Source organism: Nerophis ophidion, linkage group LG17 (genome assembly GCF_033978795.1).
Source record: "Nerophis ophidion isolate RoL-2023_Sa linkage group LG17, RoL_Noph_v1.0, whole genome shotgun sequence".
NCBI classification, from domain to species: Eukaryota; Metazoa; Chordata; class Actinopteri; order Syngnathiformes; family Syngnathidae; genus Nerophis; species Nerophis ophidion.
Genome location: NC_084627.1, coordinates 7,640,370 through 7,662,718, shown reverse-complemented (window position 1 = coordinate 7,662,718; position 22,349 = coordinate 7,640,370). Strand labels below are relative to the sequence as shown.

At 37.5% G+C, this 22,349-nt stretch overlaps 2 protein-coding genes and 1 long non-coding RNA gene across 5 annotated transcripts in view; 1 reads left to right on the top strand and 2 right to left on the bottom strand.

Annotated features, from left to right (window-relative positions):
- The window catches only part of stxbp4 (syntaxin binding protein 4), a 67,972-nt gene extending 54,009 nt beyond the window's left edge, over positions 1-13,963 (bottom strand). The window contains exons 1-3 of one of the 2 annotated variants that reach the window (XM_061876015.1): positions 13,910-13,963; positions 13,778-13,842; positions 1,719-1,756 (exon numbers count right to left, since the gene is read on the bottom strand). In XM_061876015.1, coding sequence (XP_061731999.1) covers positions 1,719-1,756; positions 13,778-13,842; positions 13,910-13,934 — 128 coding nt within the window. In that variant the 5' untranslated portion in view covers positions 13,935-13,963. The remainder of the gene's footprint in view (positions 1-1,718; positions 1,757-13,777; positions 13,843-13,909) is intronic. The other variant, XM_061876014.1, reaches the window with a different exon arrangement.
- On the top strand, positions 8,651-16,562 carry hcar1-3 (hydroxycarboxylic acid receptor 1-3). 2 transcript variants are annotated; one of them, XM_061876018.1, is made up of 2 exons: positions 8,651-8,915; positions 15,535-16,562. In XM_061876018.1, the coding sequence occupies exons 1-2, from the start codon at positions 8,691-8,693 to the stop codon at positions 16,210-16,212; spliced, it is 903 nt and encodes a 300-aa protein (XP_061732002.1). In that variant the 5' UTR covers positions 8,651-8,690; the 3' UTR covers positions 16,213-16,562. The 2 variants fall into 2 exon arrangements, with proteins under 2 accessions (XP_061732002.1, XP_061732001.1); XM_061876017.1 differs by having other exon boundaries at positions 8,659-9,065; positions 15,535-16,557.
- Positions 15,993-20,357, bottom strand: LOC133535939 (uncharacterized). The gene is made up of 3 exons (XR_009802358.1): positions 20,308-20,357; positions 18,978-19,156; positions 15,993-16,208 (listed from the first exon to the last, which is right to left on the bottom strand). It is a non-coding gene; the product is annotated as an uncharacterized LOC133535939 (long non-coding RNA).
- Positions 20,358-22,349: the final 1,992 nt, after the last annotated feature.

Here is a 22,349-nt window from a genome sequence, read left to right as displayed (position 1 = left end):
CAAGGGAAACGATACCAGTACTCAAAGGTACCAATTGAGAAAAAAAAAAATTCAGTCTAAACTTGGGCCCCTGGAGAGGAGTCCAGACTGAGGCCAGGAGAAAAAAAAACTCATAGCCATAGCACACATAAACATGTGTGTAAGAGGTAAACATTAGAACACAAAGGACATTAAAGACATGAAAAGAGCAGAGCTGATGCAACCAGCTGCCACTCCAGCAGTGCCACTTCTACACACAGGCACCAAAGTAAAACAACAACAAAAATCAACCAAAATATACATTGTGCACACACGATTGCACTTAGTATAGACAAGCAACCAAACAAACATCATTTCAACACCGACACACACGGTGGTGGTGTTCTACGCCTTAGTCTGCTGGGGTGGGAGGAGCATGGCCAGAGACAGGAGCAGACCCAACAAAGCAACCAACAGAGCCGACCCCACCCTCAACCGCCCACCAACTCTCGGCCAGTGTCCAGTCTGCATGGATGACCTAGTCGTCCAATACCTGCTCATTCAGACACCAGCACCAACTCCGCAGTCCTGTCTCTTCATCCACATCTCCTCTCCTCCAGTCCCTCCAAACAGACTCTGGTGTGGCAGAGACCCAGCAGCTGGTCTCCATGGCCAAAAGGCTTTTGATGGTGAAATCCCTACATTATATGCAATAACTGGTTGAGAAATGTTGTCCTGAAACATTTTGCTCAGGCATTTGTTGACAAAGTGGTGACCCTCGCCCCGTCCTGGTTTGTGAATGACTGAGCATTTCATGGAAGCTGCTTTTATAGCCAATCATGGCACCCACCTGTTCCCAATTAGCCTGTTCACCTGTGGGATGTTCCACATAAGTATTTAATAACCATTCCTCAACTTCCTCACTCTTTTTTTGCCACTTGTGCCAGCTTTTTTTAAACACGTCGCAGGCGTCAAATTCCAAATGAGCTGATATTTGCAAAACATAACCCAAGTTTTCCATTTCGAACGTTAAGTATCTTGTCTTTGCAGTCTATTCAATTGAATAGAAGTTGAAAAGGATTGACAAATCATTGTATTCTCTTTTTATTTACCACCTACACAACCTGACATATTCACTGCTTTTGGCTTTTGTACGTTATTTATCTATCCATCCATCCATTCATCCTGGATTGATCCATCTGTCTGTCCATCCATCCTGAATGCCTCCATCATCCATCCATGTGTCATCTTGCTAGAGTCATGAGGTAGTCAAAGACACACTCCCACCAAGCTACTTAACGAGCTGGCGGCACACAGAGGAGCAATTAAAGTGATCACTTAAATCCCGCCAATAATCACTGATTAGCGTCGCACAACACACACACCGAGCCCAGCAACAACACAATGTGTGCGACAATGCAGCACACACACTTCTTATATACACCTTATATATTTACATGTGTTGTCTTTACTGGAAGAATTACTTTGTGACAACAATTATTTCATGACACAAGGCCCTGTACACACTACACAATGTGTGTGACAATGCAACACACAACACAAGCCCCTGTACACACTAGACAATGCAACACGCACACTTCTTATACACACATATGTTTACATGTACTGATGTGGAAGAATGATTTCATAACAAAAAGTTGCAACAAAAAGTGCGTTCATTAGTCTCAAAAGTTGTCATGTGACCTTGCTGTCATGGAGGACAACAACAACAGGAGACAGGTAAGAAGGAAAGAGCTTACCAGTAGAGGAGCGACAGTCCATTGAACCTCTCAGCTTCCTGCGGGAGAAATGGCATGGCACAGTGAGAGAGAGGGAGGAAAGGCGCACACACACACACACACACACACACACGCCAGAGTCAGGCTGCCATGACAAAACGGCGCCGTCTCCGAGCAAGATGATGACGGTGATGAGACGAGGCTGGTGTGTGTGAGCGCAGGAGACAAGAGAGGGATGGAAATCCGCCTCGACATACACACGCACACACACACCTTTACACACTAATCCATGCTGATACCAGTCCATCTCACACACACACACACACACACACACACACACACACACACACACACACACACACACTTGTATTTGTTACCTTCTCAAGACCTGAGGAAAAAGGCCTCCCTCTTTAGGACCAGCCTTTTTCAATATAAAAAGAAGAGTATTTACAACGTGAATAATATATACATACTATGCCAACATAAAAAAAGCTTGTTGTGAAAAATGAGTCGGAATTTCACAAGAAAAAGGTAGAATTTTAGGCAGTGTTATAACAAAAGTCCTCATTTTGCTCAACGCAAGTCGAAATGTTACAGGAAAAACTGAAAATGTGTGCAATATTATGATAAAAGTTGGAATTTTACTCAATAACAGTTGCAATTTTAAACGAAAAGTTAAAAATGTTGGAAATTTTATGAAAATAGACGTAATTTTACTCCACAAAAGTCACAGAAAACTTATATTACGATAATAATCATCATAATTTTACTTGGCAAAATTATGAGAAAAGTCAGGTTACGCAAAACGTGTCACTATTTTACAAAACCAAGAAACAAATTGGCAACATTGTGATAAAAGTCAGAATTTTATTTGAGAAATGTCACCATTTTGCATTAAAAAGTAATATTTTTTACATTAAAAAATAATTTTACGAGAAAATATTGCAATATTACAGAAACAGAAAGAATATGAGAAATTGTTCCCAATTTTATAAAAAAAAAGTCGACGCATTGTGAGAAAAACTGCTTTTAGTTCATTTTTTGTTTGTAATTGGTTTGTTTTCATTATTTACTTCCAGTTATCACAGTATGTCTTGTGATATATATATATATATATATATATATATATATATATATATATATATATCAAGACATACTGTGATAACTGGAAGTAAATAATGAAAACAAACCAATTACTTAATATATATATATATATATATATATATATATATTTTTTTTTGCATTTCTCACGCACACTTGTTATTTCATATGTTGACCAGAGGGGGAGCACTTTTAAAAGCGACACATAGTCAATTAGAAAAATCCCTCCTTCTTGGGACCACCCTCATGTTGATGGATGTCACCAGCAGGGGTGCAAATGAGACATTGTCTATTAGATGCAATGTTATTGGGAGCATGATTTATGTCATCACTTGTTCACACCTCCTCATATGGAAGATACGTTTCCTTCTTTTTGTCTCAAAAAGGGTAGAAATACAAGAACGAACACACACACACACACACACACGCACACACACACACACACAGAGTAGCAAATACAACTTTAAGCTTGTGGTTCCTTAAAGGAGATTATTTGAATGTATTCCTCTGGTACGCTGAAGAAGAAGAAGATGACACTCCTTCCATCAAGCTAACGCTAATAATCAACAACAAACATTACGCAACACCTCCACACTACTGTATGCAGTACTTTGTGTGTACTTACTACTTGTCGCATTATTTCCACAAATACTACACACAATACTAGTAGTAATAACACGGTTATTTATACTCGGGGAAAGGACGCTGAAACGGTTGCCATGGAGATGGTGGCAAGATGGCTACATGACTCTAGTCTTACATGAAACCTTAATAAAACAGCAACAATGTATTTTGTAAACATACACAAAACGTCATTCTTTCCAAATACAGATGTGCCAGAGTAAAAATGTTCACACTGGAAGCAGCTCAAACTTGTTTTCAGGCAGTGATTATGTCTCCTCTTTATTATCGCACAACATATTGGTCCCAGGTGCTAGAATAATTATGTGTAAGTTATCACACAACTCTTATGCTTAGAGGCCGTTGCTAAAGTTATTATCAATTGTGCGGGAGTTGTATTTTTCTATCTGTGCAAAGGGACAACTTGCAATTCAAAGATTGCAGGGCGTCTTGTATCAGTGTTTGTGTCCAGAACCGGCCTGCTGACTGCCAAGGGCGAACATCAAGTACCGTGACGCAGACAAAGCGGAGACAGGGCGATATCACGAGTGTCAGCACATTTGCATTTCTGAAATATCATATATTGTGTCTAACTGGGGCTGCTGAAATTACCCTCCTTCCTTCAGCAGCAGCCACAGTGATGTAACCAGGGACCTCCCAAATAAATAGAGAAGCATGTGGGAACTGGACCTTAGAGCGTAGGTTGGATCTGTAACTAAGAGTACAGCCCAAAACATCTCTACTCATTGAGCAAAATTGAACTCTGTCTCTGCATGATTCCTTGCTTCTTGTCTGTTTAATAGATGTCATCAGTGTTTGAACCTGACACCAGGCAACAAAATGACACTGAGGCCATTGGAAAGCTTGCACAAACAATCGCTCAAAATCCTTGACGCAAAACCACAACACCGCCATCACTAATTAGTCCTTCAAAAATATTAACTGTTCCATTTTGCTGACATTCAAAAGATTAGCATCGATACGAATGGCCCATGGAATCCTAGATAACACTGCACCCGCGCCACTCAAGTACTTTGTCCAGCTGTGACAAGGAGAAACATAGGAGCCTCCACCAGGGGGCAGTGTAGCGGACCCAGATATAATACCTCTTTTGCACAATCTGCCTTTTCATATAAAACCATAAAGGAACGGAACAACCTCACAACAACCTAGGAAAGTCAAACAGATTACTCTTCATTCACAGTCGAACATAAAATGCTGCTCACGCGGTCACTGAGGTGGACACTATGTCAACTTCATGTGTATTATATTCATGCATGAGAGCATTTAGAAGTAAGCTGTGCCTGTTAAAATCATGTTTTTTACAAATGTGAACGAGAGCAAGTATTGTCTAGTTATGATGTAAAGGAGAGGTGTGTTTTTAATGTATGTGTCAATCAATGTTTATTCATATAGCCCTAAATCACAAGTGCCTCAAAGGGCATTTTAGGACATTTCTGAATTTGATTACATGCTATAGTAGAAATTTATTGCATGTTTTTGTATATTTTTAATTTAGGTAACCAGATGGAAATGAGCTATTTTCTATAATCTGGTGCAGAACATACCTGTCTTTGAGCTTAATGTGCATGGTCCCTTTGAATAAAGACTGGACTAAACTAAACCAGCAGCTGGGTGCAACATGACTACTTGAACAAATATGACAAACGTAGTAGTTTTGGCAGCAGCCGCAACAACAAGTGTTGCAACGCAGAGCTGACCACACTTCCTCAATATTTCAAACATCTGGGCTCAGAAAAAAGAGGATGTATTGAAGTTCCCAGGTTGAGGTCAGAGGGGCAAACACCAAATCAGACATTTGAGGGCAAAACAATCTTCAAATGGTGAAGAATCTTTTAAAAAAACAACAAAAAAAACGAAAGGTTATCCGGATCAGCCCCGAAATGTAATCACTTATCTAATTTCAGACGTCAAAAATGAACTTAAGTTATGTCGCTAACTGACTAACAAACTAATTCATGCATGTTCACTCCACAGCAGAAGGAAATAAACCGAGTGAACCCTCTTACACTATCTTTGTCTCTGTGGGTGGAAGCGGGGATGCTAGCAGCCTTGGAACATGAACTTATGACAGAGGAACCCTTCATTTGTGAACTTTCTGATTTACAAACTTGTGGGTGGAGCCAAATGTGCGTCTGTGTGCGCACCAGACATCTGCGTACAAACGCTTCATCCATGCCTTCATTTTGCGTGGCGCCTGCAGGACACTAATCACTACTTCTCAGTACTTCATAGTGCAAAAAAGTGTTAATACTGTAAGTATTGTACTTGTTACACAGCAGCTGTTGGATTGTAACATGCATCTTAGTTAACACATTTGGAGGCATTGAAATCGCCATGTTAAACCGTTAATGCTAATCGGTAGCATCTCAATAGCAAAGCCGATGTACATTAGAATCAAGCTAAGGCACTTGTGGAAAAGTGGCGCCTTACTATACTTAGGTTCAATTGTTTTTTAGTAGGTTGCAACGTTGGCTTTGACAACCTTACCAAGAGCTAGTGTGGCCAAGTTTGCTCTCAGTGCTGCTGGAGTGATCACAAAGTGTAACGTCACGTAACGTCACTCGCAACTCAGGTACCGTAAACGTGGATCATTGTATTTAACGTGGATCGGTGCCCAGTAAGACCGGTGGGATACGGTCGGTGTCAAAAAATGACGGGATTCGGTACGCATCACAAGACAACATACAGTAGATAGCTATAGATTACTCCGGTTAGTTGGATTGTTAGCCGCCTCGTACTTGCTATATTTTACAAGTTAGAATGCTTAAAAAAAAAAAAGAAAAACATGTTTTTTTTCTTACATATACATATATATATATATATATATATATATATATATATATATATATTTTTTTTTTTTTTTTTTAATTACAAAATCTAAGCGTACGTCTGTCAAAATCTCAAATTTTTCCAGTAAAATCCAGTTTTTGTCCTTTCCTAGCGTCTTCCTGGTCCCGTTTTGACTGTTTTTGCTACTGCAGCGATGGAGTCGCTCGACAAGCGTCCGTTTGCAACACTCGGAGTGCGGGCTCGTTAAAGAAGCGCCACCAGTTTCATGATCAATCAAATAATGCGACAGAGGACACGAAGATGACAGAAAACAGATCAAACTTTCTGTAAATATTTTGACAAATATGAGATGATTAAATGAGTAAAGAAGGTGAGGCAGCAGCTCACAGTCTCATACTTTCTGTAACATCCAGAAAGAAATTATTTGAAAAGTGTCTCAACCATAATCGAGGTGAAGGAGCCCAGAATTAAATGTTGACAATATTTCAGAAACCTTACAATGTATTAATCCATCTAGTGTTACAAAAGTGTACAACATGGAGTAGATGAGTTATTGTGATGTAGACAAATGTCAAATTTGGACCTATTTTCTTAGGAGATATGTAGAAATAAAATGTTGATGCTCCTCTTAGACACACGTAAAAAGGTATTTTCGATGATAAATTAAACACAACATCAAACATTATGTCACTACTGGTCCCACTTTTGCTAAAAAATAATGTAAAATTAAAGCTGCAAGCAGCGATGGACAGGACCGCTTTGGCTGCTGCCCCCGCGACCCGAGCCAGGATAAGCGTTAGAAGATGGATGTATAGCAGCTACTATTAGCTAGCAGATAGACTTACCAACTCGGCGTAGTATCTTAACATGGACACACTCTCTCGTCGCAACTCGGCCCTGATGGTCGGCACCTATAAGTTTACAATTAGTTGTAAAATGTTGGACGGTATGCAGGCAAACGACAACTTTAAAACATACCGGCTTAGCTATGGCACCTGGCAGCCATCTTGGTATAGACGATCACAGCCCCTCCCTCACGAATGTTGGTGCGTGCGCACCAGCAGCAGACGTTACGGAAAAAAAACGAAGAAAAAAAAAACGTTCTTCCCACTGTGTCTGCGCACGGCGCCATCTTTGAAATGGTTTTCAGCGCAGCGGTCCTTTGAAGGCTGATCAAATCAAAACAGTAGCAGTAATGAAAACTCTTTCATCAACTTTTAATCAGAAGGGTTCAATCTGTCTCCTGTGGTAGTTTGAAGCCGACACGACAAACGCGCTCAGAGAAGATAATGTTTGAAAAACTGTGACAGGTTTTTAGAAATTTTTGTTTTGAAGGGGGAATTGCAAACTTCCTGTGGATTTTTGCTGAAGGATGTCAGTGTATGAAATGTAGGTCTAAGTGAGACCTACATAGAGGTTTTTGTTTCATGTCGCTACGACATTCCTACTGGAAGTTACAGGCAGTTTTGTCAGTGTTTTCTTCCTAGGAGCAGTTTTGTCTGTGTTTTATTCTTAGGGGGCGCTAGAGCGCAATTTTGAGTTTTGGGGTTGGGTTTTTTGATTAGATCGCAATTTTGCCAGTCCTGATGTGTGTGTCCAGTTTGGTGAGTTTTGAAGCATTTGAAGGGGGTCAAATTACAGCTCAAAGAGGCAAAGGTGAGTGTTTTTACCAAACTTTTGTTTTGAAGAGGGAATTGCAAACTTCCTGTTGATTTTTGCTGAAAGATGTCAGTGTATGAAATGTAGGTCTAAGTGAGACCTACATAGAGGTTTTTGTTTCATGTCACTACGACATTCCTACTGGAAGTTACAGGCAGTCGTGTCTGTGTTTACTTCCTAAGAGCAGTTTTGTCTGTGTTTTATTCCTAGGGGGCACTAGAATATTTAGTTTTGGGGTTAGGTGTTTTGTTTAAATCGCAATGTTTGCCCGTCCTGATATGTGTGTCAAATTTGGTGAGTTTTGAAGCATGTTAAGGGGGTCAAATTACTGCTCAAAGCTGCAGAATAATAATAATAAAGAAAGAATAAAACGCTAGAAATTCAATCGGGTCTTCTGTCCCAAAGGGACATTCGGTCCCTAAAAACAACTTAAAGTCTTGTCCAGATGTTTAAAATCCATCTTTAAATAACTTTTACAGCAAATTAATGTAATCTTTAAATATCACTTATTAGCCTCCTGGACTACTAATAATCGGTATCGGCCTGGAAAAAACCCCTAAGGGTCGATGTCTAAAGATGAGCACAAATATTATGAAATGAATGTGTGACTTTGTTACATTATTGCCTTTTGAAAAGTAAAATAAGTCAAAAAATATGATTTCCAAACGTTGTCATAAACTTATGTTTCAACATTGAAAAGTCTGCCATGTTGAAAGAAGAGTGTTTTGCCTGTTACAACATCAGGAAGGCGAAAAGGAGAAGCAACAAGTTTGCCAGCCAGTCATCTTCATATTGTGGATGGCGTGGGATCAGAACCGAACGAGCCCGGGGCCCGCTGGCGGCTGCCCCCCCGTGGGCATCCAGCTGGAGGGCGTCATTCTGCCGCCGGTCCTCACGGTGGACGTGGTTCTGGGCCTGCTGGGGAACACGCTGGCTCTGTGGATCTTCTGCTTCCGGACCAAGTCCTGGAACCCCAACAACTTGTTCCTCTTCAACCTGGTCGTGGCCGACTTCCTGGCGCTGGTCAGTCTGCCTCTGAGGATCCACGCCTTGCTCAAAGGCCACTGGGTTTTTGGGGACGCCGTGTGCCGCCTCAACCTCTTCCTCATGTTCTCCAACCGCACCGCCAGCATCGCCCTCATGACCGTGGTGGCGTTGTACCGCTACTTCAAGGTCAGCCGCCATTTTACCAAGATCGGTTGGTCCCGGTGTACATTAGCGTCAAGCTGACTTGTGGAAAAGTGGAGCTTTACTTTACTTTGGTTAAAATCTTTTTTGAGTCAGTTACAATGTTGGCTTTGAAAATAGCAACAATACCTAGAGCAGTGTTTGTCAACCACTGTGCCGCGGCACACTAGTGTGCCGTGAGATACAGTCTGGTGTGCCGTGGGAGATTATCTCCTTTCACCTATTTGGGTTAAAAATATTTTTTGCAAACCAGTGATTATAGTCTGCAAATGATGTGTCGGTGCTGTCAAGAGCTCAGCAGAGTAACCGTGTAATACTCTTCCATATCAGTAGGTGGCAGCAGGTACCTAATTGATTTGTAGATGTCAGAAACAGCGGGAGGCAGGGTGCAGGTAAAAAGGTGTCTAATGCTTAAACCAAAAATAAACAAAAGGTGTGTGGCCCTAAGAAAAGGCATTGTAACTTAGGGAAGGCTATGCAGAACAAAACTAAAACTGAACTGGCTACAAAATAAACAAATACAGAATGCTGGACGACAGCAAAGACTTACTGCGGCGCAAAGACGGCATCCACAAAGTACATCCGAACATGACATGACAATCCACAATGTTCCCAAAAAGAAGGATAAAAACAATTGAAATATTCTGCATTGCTAAAACAAAGTAGATGCGGGAAATATCGCTCAAGGGAAGACATGAAACTGCTACAGGAAAATACCAAAAAAAGAGAAAAAGACACCAAAGTATGAGCGCAAGACAAGAAGTAAAACACTACACACAGGAAAACGGCAAAAAAGTCTAAATAAGTCAGGGTGTGATGTGACAGGTGGTGACAGCACACCTACTTTGAGACAAGAGCTATAGTCATGCATGCTTGCTTATGCTTTAAAGTCATATCCAACAATTGCGACAACAACTTTTTACCGTCAACTGAGTTTCATTTTTTAACGATTTCTGCTGGGGTTGTGCCTCCGCATTTTTTCAACGCGAAAAATGTGCCTTGGCTCAAAAAAGGTTGAAAAACACTGACCTCGAGCGAGTGTGTGTCTGCTCTCAGTGCTGCTGGAGTGATCGCAAAGTGTAACGTAACGTCAGGCGCAACTCAGGTACCGTAGCTTGGCATCGTGGGATTTGACCTGGATCGGTCCTGGGATGCCAAAAGAGTACGGGACTCGGTGCTCCTCTCTAGACAACAAAGATAGCCGTAGATTACTACTTGCCATATTTTACGAGTTAGAATGCTTAAAAAAAGAAAAACATGTTCTTTTTTCCCTTACATAAGTATTGGAGATAGGTCAAATCTCCCCCTGCAAAAAGTGGCCACGCCCCCTTTTTCTTGCACCTGGTCGCTAAGAGTACGTCTGTCAAAACCTCACATTTTTGCAGGGAAATCTGGTTTTTGTCCTTCTTTCCTGGCGTCTTCCTGGTCCTGTTTTGAGTGGTTTTGCTTCAGCAGCGATGGAGTCGCAGTACTCAGTTGGTCACTGCGGATGTAGCTTGTCCATAGCAGGGTTTCTCCTGCATGTAATTGATCATGGCTGAATTGATTAAATGGCTGTAATTGATTACATGCCGCCACACCTTTTTTGTTATTACTTTTTTAACATGAAAACAAATTTAAGGTATATCCATTCATGGATATACCACATTTAGTAAATTATTGACATACTTTTGGCTATAATAAATTAGAAAAACAGCTCAGATATAATAAAATTGTTCCTCATTGCTTTATTTAGAAAAAAAAAAAATATATATATATATATATATATACACATATCTAAATCATCCTGTCAGAAGTGTCAGCTTGCACCTAAAGGAGTTGACACCTAGCAAAAGTAAGGAGAACGTTGAAGACAAAGGTATTTTTTAGCTAATTAATGCATTTGTTGTTTAAACCTGTGTTAAAGACACCAATTATTTCAACATTACTACCGACAATAACGTCTAACTTTACGGCGTGTGCGTCTTCCGATCTCCGTGCAGTGTGGACTTGTCCCCGTTATGTGTGCTTTCATTCCAAAAAGATTCATGTTAGCTTCATTAGAGACTGTAAATTGTTCACAAATATAAATGTTAGTGTGAAAGATTGTTTATATACAATTTATGTGCCTGTGATTGGCCATGCTAGTTAGATTTAGCTTGTCTATGGGCTAGTCCATTGTACATTAGCATTAAGCTAGCGGCGTTAGAAATCAACCTTCATCCTGCATAAATGTACTCCTTTTTTCACTTTTTTCCAAATTACATTAATCTAACATGATTCCTACACTTCATGTGATCTATATAATGTACTTTCTTTGTTGTTTTTAGTTTTACAGTGACTTCATTGTGAAAAATAACAACAAAACAACTCAAGTTATTCTTTTAACTCTAATTCAAAGGACATATTTTGCAAACTAAAATTCAACATTCATTATAAAGTGTAGCTGTGTTAGCTTTCACAATAAGCAGCAATTAAAACTGCATTGAAAGAAATACAACACAATCCACCAAGTCAAATTCCTCATGTTAGACTTACTTGGCCAATAAAGCAGATTGTGATTTTGATTCTGGTAAAAATAAGATTTTTTTTAATTATTAATATCATTAATGTTATTTTTAATAACATTTTTTTTGGTTTTTAAATATAAACATATTTGGAGCCTTTTGAGTCAAAATGATCATTACATCAGGTGTGATGTCATATTGACCACGCCCCAAGCCACGCCCCCCCCCCCCCATATATAGTGGCCAACTGGGGAAACCCTGCTTAGTGAGGGGCGGAGCATACTAAAATATCGAAACCGCCTAAAACAGATCTTTATGCCCTGATATCGATTGTCAAATCTAAATATCGATACTTCTGATACTTTCGTTCAGGGGTGTTCAAACTTTTTCCTCCAAAGGCCACATGCTGAAAAGTCAAAGTATGAGGAGGCCACATTGATATCTTTTTTTATTCAAAAAAAAAATGATAGCCGATATTTTCTCAGCTTCGAATTATAAGTGAACAAGTATATTGTGTGTTATTCATTATTAGTTAGAACATTTCAGCTTCCTCTCATGACTTACCAATTTTTATGCTCCTTTTTTGTTACATTTTTATTTAGGTTTTTTTCCCATGTAAAAATAACATTTAAATATTATAATAAAGATTGTGTAACTGTAGAACCTGACGTGTCAACAATTCAGCCTGTACAGAAATATTAATGATCAGAAACAAATGTCACAGTATTTATTGTTTTTTAATTTAGCTTAATTACTAATTCACAAACTAGTGTTATTCTATTTCTAATGAACTAACTAACATAAGGTTGGTTGTATTGTAGTATATTTTATTTTTATTTTGAGAGCCATTTTGATATGTTTTTGTGGGGGAAATATATATATATATATTTAAAGGCACAAAATGGTATCATAGATGCCTAAGTATATTATTATCAATTGATGGTTTAAAAATATTCAGCTTTTTATAATTATGTTCTGATTGTTTGCTCTTTGTTTTCTTACATTTTTTTTAGATAGATATGTTATTATTAAAAAACAACAACACAACTTTTCAATTTTAGCAGACACAAAATAAGGTATATGTGCACCATCCAGGCTGAAATGTATTTGGTATTGGAAAGTCAAGAATATAGGTGGTATGGTACATCAGCAGTCAAGGAGGAGATGTTGATGTCATACTGATAAACACCAGCAGAGGGCCTTTGAGACCGAGAGTCATGTGAGGTCCTTCCTCCTTAAAGGGGTTCTGCACCTTTTTTTTTTTTTTAATTTTACATATCGTTGACACTCTTCATGTAAGACAAGAACACATGTTTTTTTCTTTTTTAGGCATTCTAAGGCGTAAAGCAACACTAGCAAAAGTCAGCTAATAATATAGGTAATTGGATTCGCTCTATTCCGCCTAAAGAGTTCTCTAAAAACCCCTCAAGGTTTTACATACACGCTGTAATTATATATATATATGTATATATAACGTAGTAACATTCATAATAACATGTAATATATACCCTATTTCCTTGAATTGCCGCAGGGCATATAGCATGCGCCTGCCTTGAATTACTCGCTTCCCAAAATAATTAGTGCATGCTTTGTATTACCCCCTGGTCAAACTGTTGACGTCACTAGTGACACTTCCCATGTCATCATTTTCAAAATGGAGTTGGCTGATTTCAATACTGGTAATTTGAAATCGCATAAAGGGAAGAAGATTAAAGGCCGACTGAAATGAGATGTTCTTATTTAAACGGGGATAGCAGGTCCATTCTATGTGTCATACTTGTTCATTTCACACGATATTGCCATATTTTTGCTGAAAGGATTTAGTAGAGAACATCCAGGATAAAGTTGGCAACTGTCGGTGCTAAAAGAAAAGCCCTGCCTCTACCGGAAGTCACAGACGATGACATCACAAGTGTGAGGGCTCCTCACATATTCACATTGTTTATAATGGGAGCCTCCAACAAAAAGTGCTATTCGGACCGAGAAAACGACAATATCCCCATTAATTTGAGCGAGGATGAAAGATTCATGTTTGAGGATATTGATAGTGACCGACTAGAAAAAAAAAGAAGAAAAAAACGAGTTAAAAAAAACAAAACGCGATTGCATTGGGACGGATTCCGATGTTTTTAGAGACATTTACTCAGATAATTGTGGGAAATCCCTTATCTTTCTATTGTGTTGCTAGTGTTTTAGTGAGTTAAATAGTACCTGATAGTCGGAGGGGTGTGTCCACGGGTGTGTTGACACCAATGTCTCAGGGGAGTCGACGGCAGCTTCATGGACGACACAAGCTCAGCTTTTCTCCAGTAAGAAGCGACTTTTTAACCACAATTTTCTCACCGAAACCTGCTGGTTGACATTCCATCGTGATTCATGTCTGCTTGACCGCGCTCTGATCCATAGTAAAGTTTCACCTCTGGGAATTTTAAACAAGGAATCACCGTGTGTTTGTGTGGCTAAAGGCTAAAGCTTCCCAACTCCATCTTTCTACTGTGACTTCTCCAATATTAATTGAACAAATTGCAAAAGATTCAGCAACACAGATGTCCAAAATACTGTGTAATTATGCCGTTAAAGCAGACCACTTTTAGCTGTGTGTGTGTGCGTAGTGCTCATACTTCCTAAAAACACGTGACGTCTTGCGTACACGTCATCATTACACGACGTTTTCAAGACGAAACTCCCGGGAAATTTAAAATTGTAATTTAGTAAACTAAAAAAGCTGTATTGGCATGTGTTGCAATCTTAATATTTCATCATTGATATATAAACTATTAACTGCGTGGTGGCTAGTAGTGGCTTTCAGTAGGTCTTTAAGAGCTATTCAGTAGGAATTAAGGTCCGAGCATACATCACACTCAAATTGTTACTGCATACCTTTAGTAAGTGCTGGAGTGAGAAGAGGTTTTAAAATAATTACCGCATGCTTACTTTTACCGCATGCCTTTGGTAAGCGCAGGAGTGAGAAGAGGTTTTAAATTAATTAGCGCCCCGGCGGCAATTCAAGGAAATACGGTATATGATGTAAGTATATATGACATTTAGTAACATTCATAATAACATGTAATATATACATGATGTAAGTATATATGACATTTAGTAACATTCATAATAACATGTAATATATACATGATGTAAGTATATATGTAGTATCTAGTAACATTCATAATAACATGTAATATATACATGATGTAAGTATATATGTAGTATCTAGTAACATTCATAATAACATGTAATATATACATGATGTAAGTATATATGTAGTATCTAGTAACATTCATGATAACATGTAATATATACATGATGTAAGTATATATGTCATGTAGTAACATTCATAATAACATGTAATATATACATGATGTAAGTATATGTCATGTAGTAACATTCATAACAACATGTGATATATACATGATGTAAGTATATATGTCATGTAGTAACATTCATAACAACATGTGATATATACATGATGTAAGTATATATGTAGTATCTAGTAACATTCATAATAACATGTAATATATACATGATGTAAGTATATATGTAGTATCTAGTAACATTCATAATAACATGTAATATATACATGATGTAAGTATATATGTCATGTAGTAACATTCATAATAACATGTAATATATACATGATGTAAGTATATATGTCATGTAGTAACATTCATAAAAAAACACAACCTTCTACTATCCAGGTGAGACATGATTTATCATCTAAAATTAACTTTCACTAACTCAGAGGCCATGCAGCAGCTCAACATGTCAACATAGCAGCATAAGCGAGTTAGCTCCCTGTGTGGCTAAAAGTAGTCCCTCTGCGTTAGCACTTGTAATAACAATAGTGCTAAAACTCAAGTCACCACATGTAAGTGGACGTTTGTTCATTAGAGAAAATGAAAAGATCAAATCCCAACTTACTTGGACGTCCTGAGTCGGAAAGGTGAAGACATGGTTTGTGTCCCCAGGTGGTCCACCCGCACCAGAGCTTCACCCGCATGAGCAGGACCCAGGCCTGGAAGTTGTCGGTGCTGGTGTGGCTGCTGGTGGTCTGTCCCCGCCTGCCCATGCTGGCCTACAACCACATCAAGGGCGGCGGCAACGCCACACAGTGCTTCTTCTTCACGTCCTACAAGGAGGCGTCGCGGGGCATCCTGGTCCTGGTGGCCGTGCACCGCGTCCTGACCGTGCTGGAGTTCCTGCTCGCCATGGCCGTGCTGATCTTCTGCTCCGTGCGCATCTCCCGCGTCCTGAAGGGGCGCCAGATGGGCAGACCCCACAAGGTGCGGCGGGCCATGCGGGTGTGCGTGGTCATCGTGGCGGTCTTCCTGGTGTGCTTCCTGCCCACCACCGTCACCACCGTGGGCGTGTGGGTCATCCGCTCCTACCGCCCGTGGGACTGCGGCGCCTTCTACACCTTCACGCAGCTCACCATTGTGTCCCTGGGCCTCAACTTCCTCAACTCCGCCCTGGACCCCGTGGTCTACGTCTTCTCCAGCTCCATGTTCAGGAGGGCCCTCCTGGGCGCCGTGCCCCGCTGCCTGCGCTGCGGAAGTGACGAGGTCGAGTCCTCTTCAGCGTCCCAGTCCACCAGCCAGCAGGAGCTCAAGTCTCTGAGGACCAGCAGAGCCAGTGAAGCCACCTGAGGAACAACAAACTTGATTTTCCGACGACACAAAACTCATCAAGACCATCTTTGTCACTTCAGTCTGACCTCTCCTGGTTTTACAAGACGCAGAACTGGAGTGGACTTCATGGCCCTCTAGTGGACACACTGCTCAACTGCTGTTTTTTTTGTTCCACTACACCAGTGGTCCCCAAACTGCGGCCCAGATCCGGCCTGCCAGCGTTATATATATATATATATACACACATACATATATACATACATACATATACACATACATATATATATACATACACATCTATATACACATATACATATATATATATATATATATATACATACACATATATATACATATATATATATATATATATATATATATATACATACACATATATATATATATATATACATATATATATATATATATATATATATATATATATATATATACATACACATATATATATATATATATATATATACATACACATATATACACATACACATATATATATATATATATATATATACATACACATATATATACATACACATATATATACATATATACACATATATATATATATATATATATATATATATATATATATATATATATATATATATATATATTTACCCTTTACCCTCTCTTGGAGTTTGGTCATAAGTGTTTTAATGATTATTTACCTGCCAGTGCTTAAATATCTCCATCAGCTTCATACCTATCAGCCGTTAAAGTTACATTTGTTTATGTCTTATTATGTCTCTTTTTATTAAAGAAAATCCTGTTTGATTGTGGCAGAGACACAAAATATGCAATTGTATTTCCTCCCCTAAAAATGTTGCAATTGTAATATTTGTAAATATGTCAATAATTCATAACATTGATTTTGATTCATTATTATTATTTTTTTTAGAAATGACAGTTTTAAACAAAAATTATTTGTATATATATTTTTTTATTGTATTTTTTTTTCTTCTAATGCTTAAATCTTTTAATCAACTGCCGGTCTAGCCGTTGATTGTACGTTTTATTTTATTTTTTAAATGTTTTTAATGCCTTTTTTGTCAGAGAAACCTTTGTTTTTTTATGGTAAACACAAAATATGCAATATTTTCCCCAAGACAATTTAAAAGTGTAAATTAATTGAAGCTTTAAATATTTCAATTATTCATAACATTGATTGTGATTCATTATTATTATTATTTTTAGTGAAAACAGTTTTACCACTAAAATTCTAATGGATTCAAAAATAAAACAGCCTTTTTTTTTTACTACTAATGCTTAAATATCTTAATCAACATCAGGTTTATCTGTCGATTGGAAGTTTGTATTAATTTTGTGTATTTTTTGTTGTTGCTTGTTTTATGCCCTTTTTGTCAGAGAAACCTTTGTTTTTTATGGTAAACACACAAAATATCCAATATTTTACCCAAAAATATTTCAAAGTGTGAAGTACCGGTAATTGAAAAATTCTTATGGATCCGAAAATAAAACATACTTTTTATTTTATTTTTTCAACTTTTAATGCTTAAATCTTTAAATAAATGTCATGTCTATTTGTTGATAATAATGTTGTATTATTTTTTAAATATTTTTCTTTTGTTTAATGCCGTTTTTTATGGTAAACACAAAATACATAATATTTTCTCCCAAAATTAATTTTTTTAGTAGAATTTTTTGATGTGAAGTAATTGAAACTTTAAAAATGTCAATAATTTAAAACATTGATTTTGATTAATCATTATTTTTAAACAATGACAGTTTAAAAAAAAAATCCCACAAAAATTCTTATTGACCTAAAAATAAGTCATACTTTTTTTTCTTTTTACTTTTAATGTTTAAACCTTGAAATCAACTTCAGGTCTATCCGTCGATTATAAGTTTTTTTACTCCAATATTTATCTTCTTTTTTTTGGATAGTATTTGTATTAGTAGAATGTGCCGTAAATGGCCCCCAGGCCACACTTTTGACACTGTTGCATAACAGCTTAGTCAATTGAAGAGACGGACAAGGGTCAAGTATGGAAAATATAATCATAAATAGGTGAAAAGGTTAAGGTTTATGTTCTTGGTCTTCTCTTTGTTGATGTTAGCTGCACTTGTAGTAAGCTCGCAGTAGCTTTGACACCACAGTAAGTTTATTTTCCAGCTAGTTGGATTTCCAAGGTTGCATTGAAAGAAACATACTTACTTCAACTTTTGTCTGAATCTCAGGCCGTCGTTATTATTATTGTCATTATTATTATTGTCATTATTATTATTACGTCTTCTACAACGAACACCGCTGACTTTAAAGGCCTACTGAAATTAGATGTTCTTATTTAAACGGGGATAGCAGGTCCATTCTATGTGTCATACTTCATCATTTTGCGATATTGCCATATTTTTGCTGAAAGGATTTAGTAGAGAACATCCACGATAAAGTTAGCAACTTTTGGTCGCTAATAAAAAAGCCTTGCCTGTACCGGAAGTAGCAGACGATGTGCGCGTGACGTCACGGGTTGTGGAGCTCCTCACATCTGAACATTGTTTACAATCATGGCCACCAGCAGCCAGAGCGATTCGTACCGAGAAAACGATGATTTCCCAATTAATTTGAGCGAGGATGAAAGATTCGTGGATGAGGAAAGTGAGAGTGAAGGACTAGAAAAGAAAAAAAAAGACTATACACTGGGAGCGATTCAGATGTTATTAGACACATTTACTAGGATAATCCTGGAAAATCCCTTATCTGCTAATTGCGTTACTAGTCTTTTAGTGAGACTATATGGTCGTACCTGAAAGTCGGAGGGGAGGGGCCATGGGTGTGGTGACCGCCAGTGTCTCCGAGGGAAGCCATGTTTCTCGACGAGGCAAGGCAGCCGGGCTGAGATTTTTTATTTTTTTCCCCCTCCTCCACGGTGTAAGCATCCGACGGTCGGGGGCGGCCGGTGAGAGGAGGCAAGAGAGTCCGCAGCTGCAGGAAGAACGACGCAAATTCTCCGTCAGCTTTCGGGAATGTAAACAAGGAAACAAAAAAACACCGGCGTTTGTGTTGCTAAAGGCAATACACCGCTTCCCACCTACCTCTTTCTTCTTTGACGTCTCCATTATTAATTGAACACATTGCAAAAGATTCAGCAACACAGATGTCCAGAATACTGTGTAATTATGCGATTAAAGCGGACGACTTATAGCTGGGATCGGTGCTGGATCAAAATGTCCACTACAATCCGTGACGTCACGTGCATCATACCACAACGTTTTCAACAGAATACTTTGCGCGAAATTTAAAATTGCAATTTAGTAAACTAACCTGGCCGTATTAGACAGTACTTTATTTATTCCTTCAGGAAAATTAAAATTGGCATGTGTTGCAATGTTAATATTTCATCATTGATATATAAACTATCAGACTGCGTGGTCGCTAGTAGTGGCTTTCAGTAGGCCATGAAGGGACAGTTAAGTCCACCCGCTCAGTCTGCGCCAGGTGTGTAAATGACGCTACCACAATCAGCGGCAAATACAGCACTTCCGTGTTTTACTTCCTCATAGGGTTTCAAGACTTAAGAGACATTTCCATCCATTCATCCATCCATTTTCTACCGCTTGTCCCTTTTTTGAGAGGATCGCAGGGGGTGCTGGAGTCTATCTCAGCTGCGTTCGGGCGGAAGGCGGGTTTTGTTCAACTTTAAGTTATACCAGGAAAAGTCACTACTGACTTGAAGGGACAGTAAACCCCGCCCATCCAGACTGCGCCAGGTGTGTAAATGAAAGCTACCAAAATGAGCGGCAAAAACAGCACTTCCGCGTTTGACTTCCGTATACAGTTTCGAGACTTCGAGAATGTTTGTTCAACTTTATAACGAATACCAGGAAAAGTCCATATTTACACACCAAGAGTAATATCATCTAAACCATCTTAGTGTTTGTTCTATTTTGAAACAGATTCGATAACTCACTAATAAACAAGAAAGCCATGAAAACGTCCCACAGTGTAAAAAAATCAACATGTAATATATTTAAATGCAAAGACAAATGTAAATCATAATGTATATGTTACGTTAGTTGATTGTTCCAAGGAGAATTGGACAGCTTTCAGCAAGACGGGAACTTTTTAATACTCACTCAGCTTGGAACTCCGCCAGCAACACTAATTGTCGACTTCCGGTCTGCTGACAGGCTAAGCCTTGTGGGTAATGTAGTCAAACAAACATTACCAAGGCAGTCAGTAAGTAGCACGGTGCGTGCGTTTGTTTTTTTCTGTTACTCCTCGTCACGTTTCTTTTTACTTGTGTTTCTCTCTTGGCAGTTTTGTTTTAATAACTTGATTATTGTTTACAAATCTGGAAAATAGTGAAGATATTTTCCCCACATTTGACAATGTTTTGTTTTAAGTTGGTATTTCTTGCCGTTGTGAAAGATGGTGTTTATTATTTAAAGGAGCTTTTTTCAAGTCTTGTGTCATTATCCGACCAATAAAACACATTCAGGAAATAAATACGCCAGTTTTCATTTGATATTTGATGTTTTTGGTTTACATTAAATCATATTACAATTTTACCAACTTAAATGAGAAAGCAGCTTCTGAATCTCTTTCCTAGGAAGACAGTTCTTTATTTCTAACACTGCAGCACATGCGCAGTTTGTACCTCATCATTTACTATTGTTATCTTGATCATCATTTTGACTTTCTTATCTCATCATTTTGGCTTTTTATCTCTTATTCTTCGACTTTTCACCTCGTATTTGTCAACGTTTAGACTCATATTTTTCAAAAAATGTTTATTTCATAATCACAACTTTCTTATCTAATCATTTCGATTTTTTTATCTCAATTTATGAACTTAAATCCCAAGATTTAGATTTTCAATCTCTTGATTATGATTTATGATTTTCTATTTACTTAATTTAAACTTTTTTATCTAATCATTTTTTTTACCTCATATTTATGACTTTATCTCATAACCTCGACTTTTTACCTCACAATTTCACTTTTCTTATTGCATACTTTTGACTTTCCCCTCATAATTTCGACTTTTTAGCTCAAAGTGATGACTTTATCTCATAACTTTGACTTGTTATCTCGTGTTTTGGACTTTTTGTCTCTTAATTATGACTTTTTATTTCATAATTTCGACTTTTTATTTAATACTAATGGCTTTTTATCCTATAATATTGCCTTTTATTTCATAATTATTTATCTCATCATTTCGTCTTTTAATCTCATAATTATGACTTCTTTCTTGTCACACTTGATATCTCAATATTATGATTTTTTATTTCACAATTACAACTTTCTTTTTTCATAATTTCGATAATTTTTTGGTCAATTAATTGATTTAAACCTCATGATTTTGATTTTTCAATCAATTATGATTTATGATTATGATTTTCTATTTGCTTCATTTCGACTTTTTATCTTAAAATTATGACTTCTCATCTCATAATTTCATCTTTTTTATCTCATAATTTCGATTAATTGTCTTTACATCGTAATTATGACTTTATCTCATAACTTCGACTGTTTAGCTCATAATTATGACTTTTTGGCCCACAATTCAAAATGTCTTATTGCAAACTTTTGACTTTCCCCTCACAATTTCCACTTTTTTAGCTCAAAATGATGACTTTACCTCAAAACTTTGACTTGTTATCTCGTATTTTGGACTTCTCATCCTTTAATGTTGCCTTTTTATTTCATAATTATCATTTATCTCATCATTTCAGCTTTTAATCTCACATTCTTTGACTTTTCATCTCATAATTATGCCTTCTTTCTTTTATCATAAGTCACACTTGATACCTCAATATTATGATTTTTTATTTCAACTTTATTATCTCATAATTTCGATTATTTTTGGTCCAATAATTAATTTAAATCTCATGATATCGATTTTTCAATCTCTTAATTATGATTTATGATTATGATTTAATATTTACTTAATTTCGATTTTTAATCTTAAAATTATGACTTCTCATCTCATAATTTTTATTTTATCTCATAATTTTGACTTCATATCAATTAATGACTTTTTATTCATTTTTGGCCAATAATGATCAATTTTATATATCTCCTAATTTCGTTGTAATCTATTACTCTTTTATCCAATAGTGTCGAGTTTTTATTCTTTTAATTATAGCTTTTTATTTACCTTTTTTCACCCCCA

Bases quoted from the DNA above. Each gene is read 5' to 3' on its own strand.
- hcar1-3 (XM_061876017.1), top strand. From the start codon at position 8,691: ATGGCGTGGGATCAGAACCGAACGAGCCCGGGGCCCGCTGGCGGCTGC. The intron at 9,066-15,534 runs GTCAGCCGCCAT...TTGTGTCCCCAG, and splicing joins CGTTGTACCGCTACTTCAAG to GTGGTCCACCCGCACCAGAG.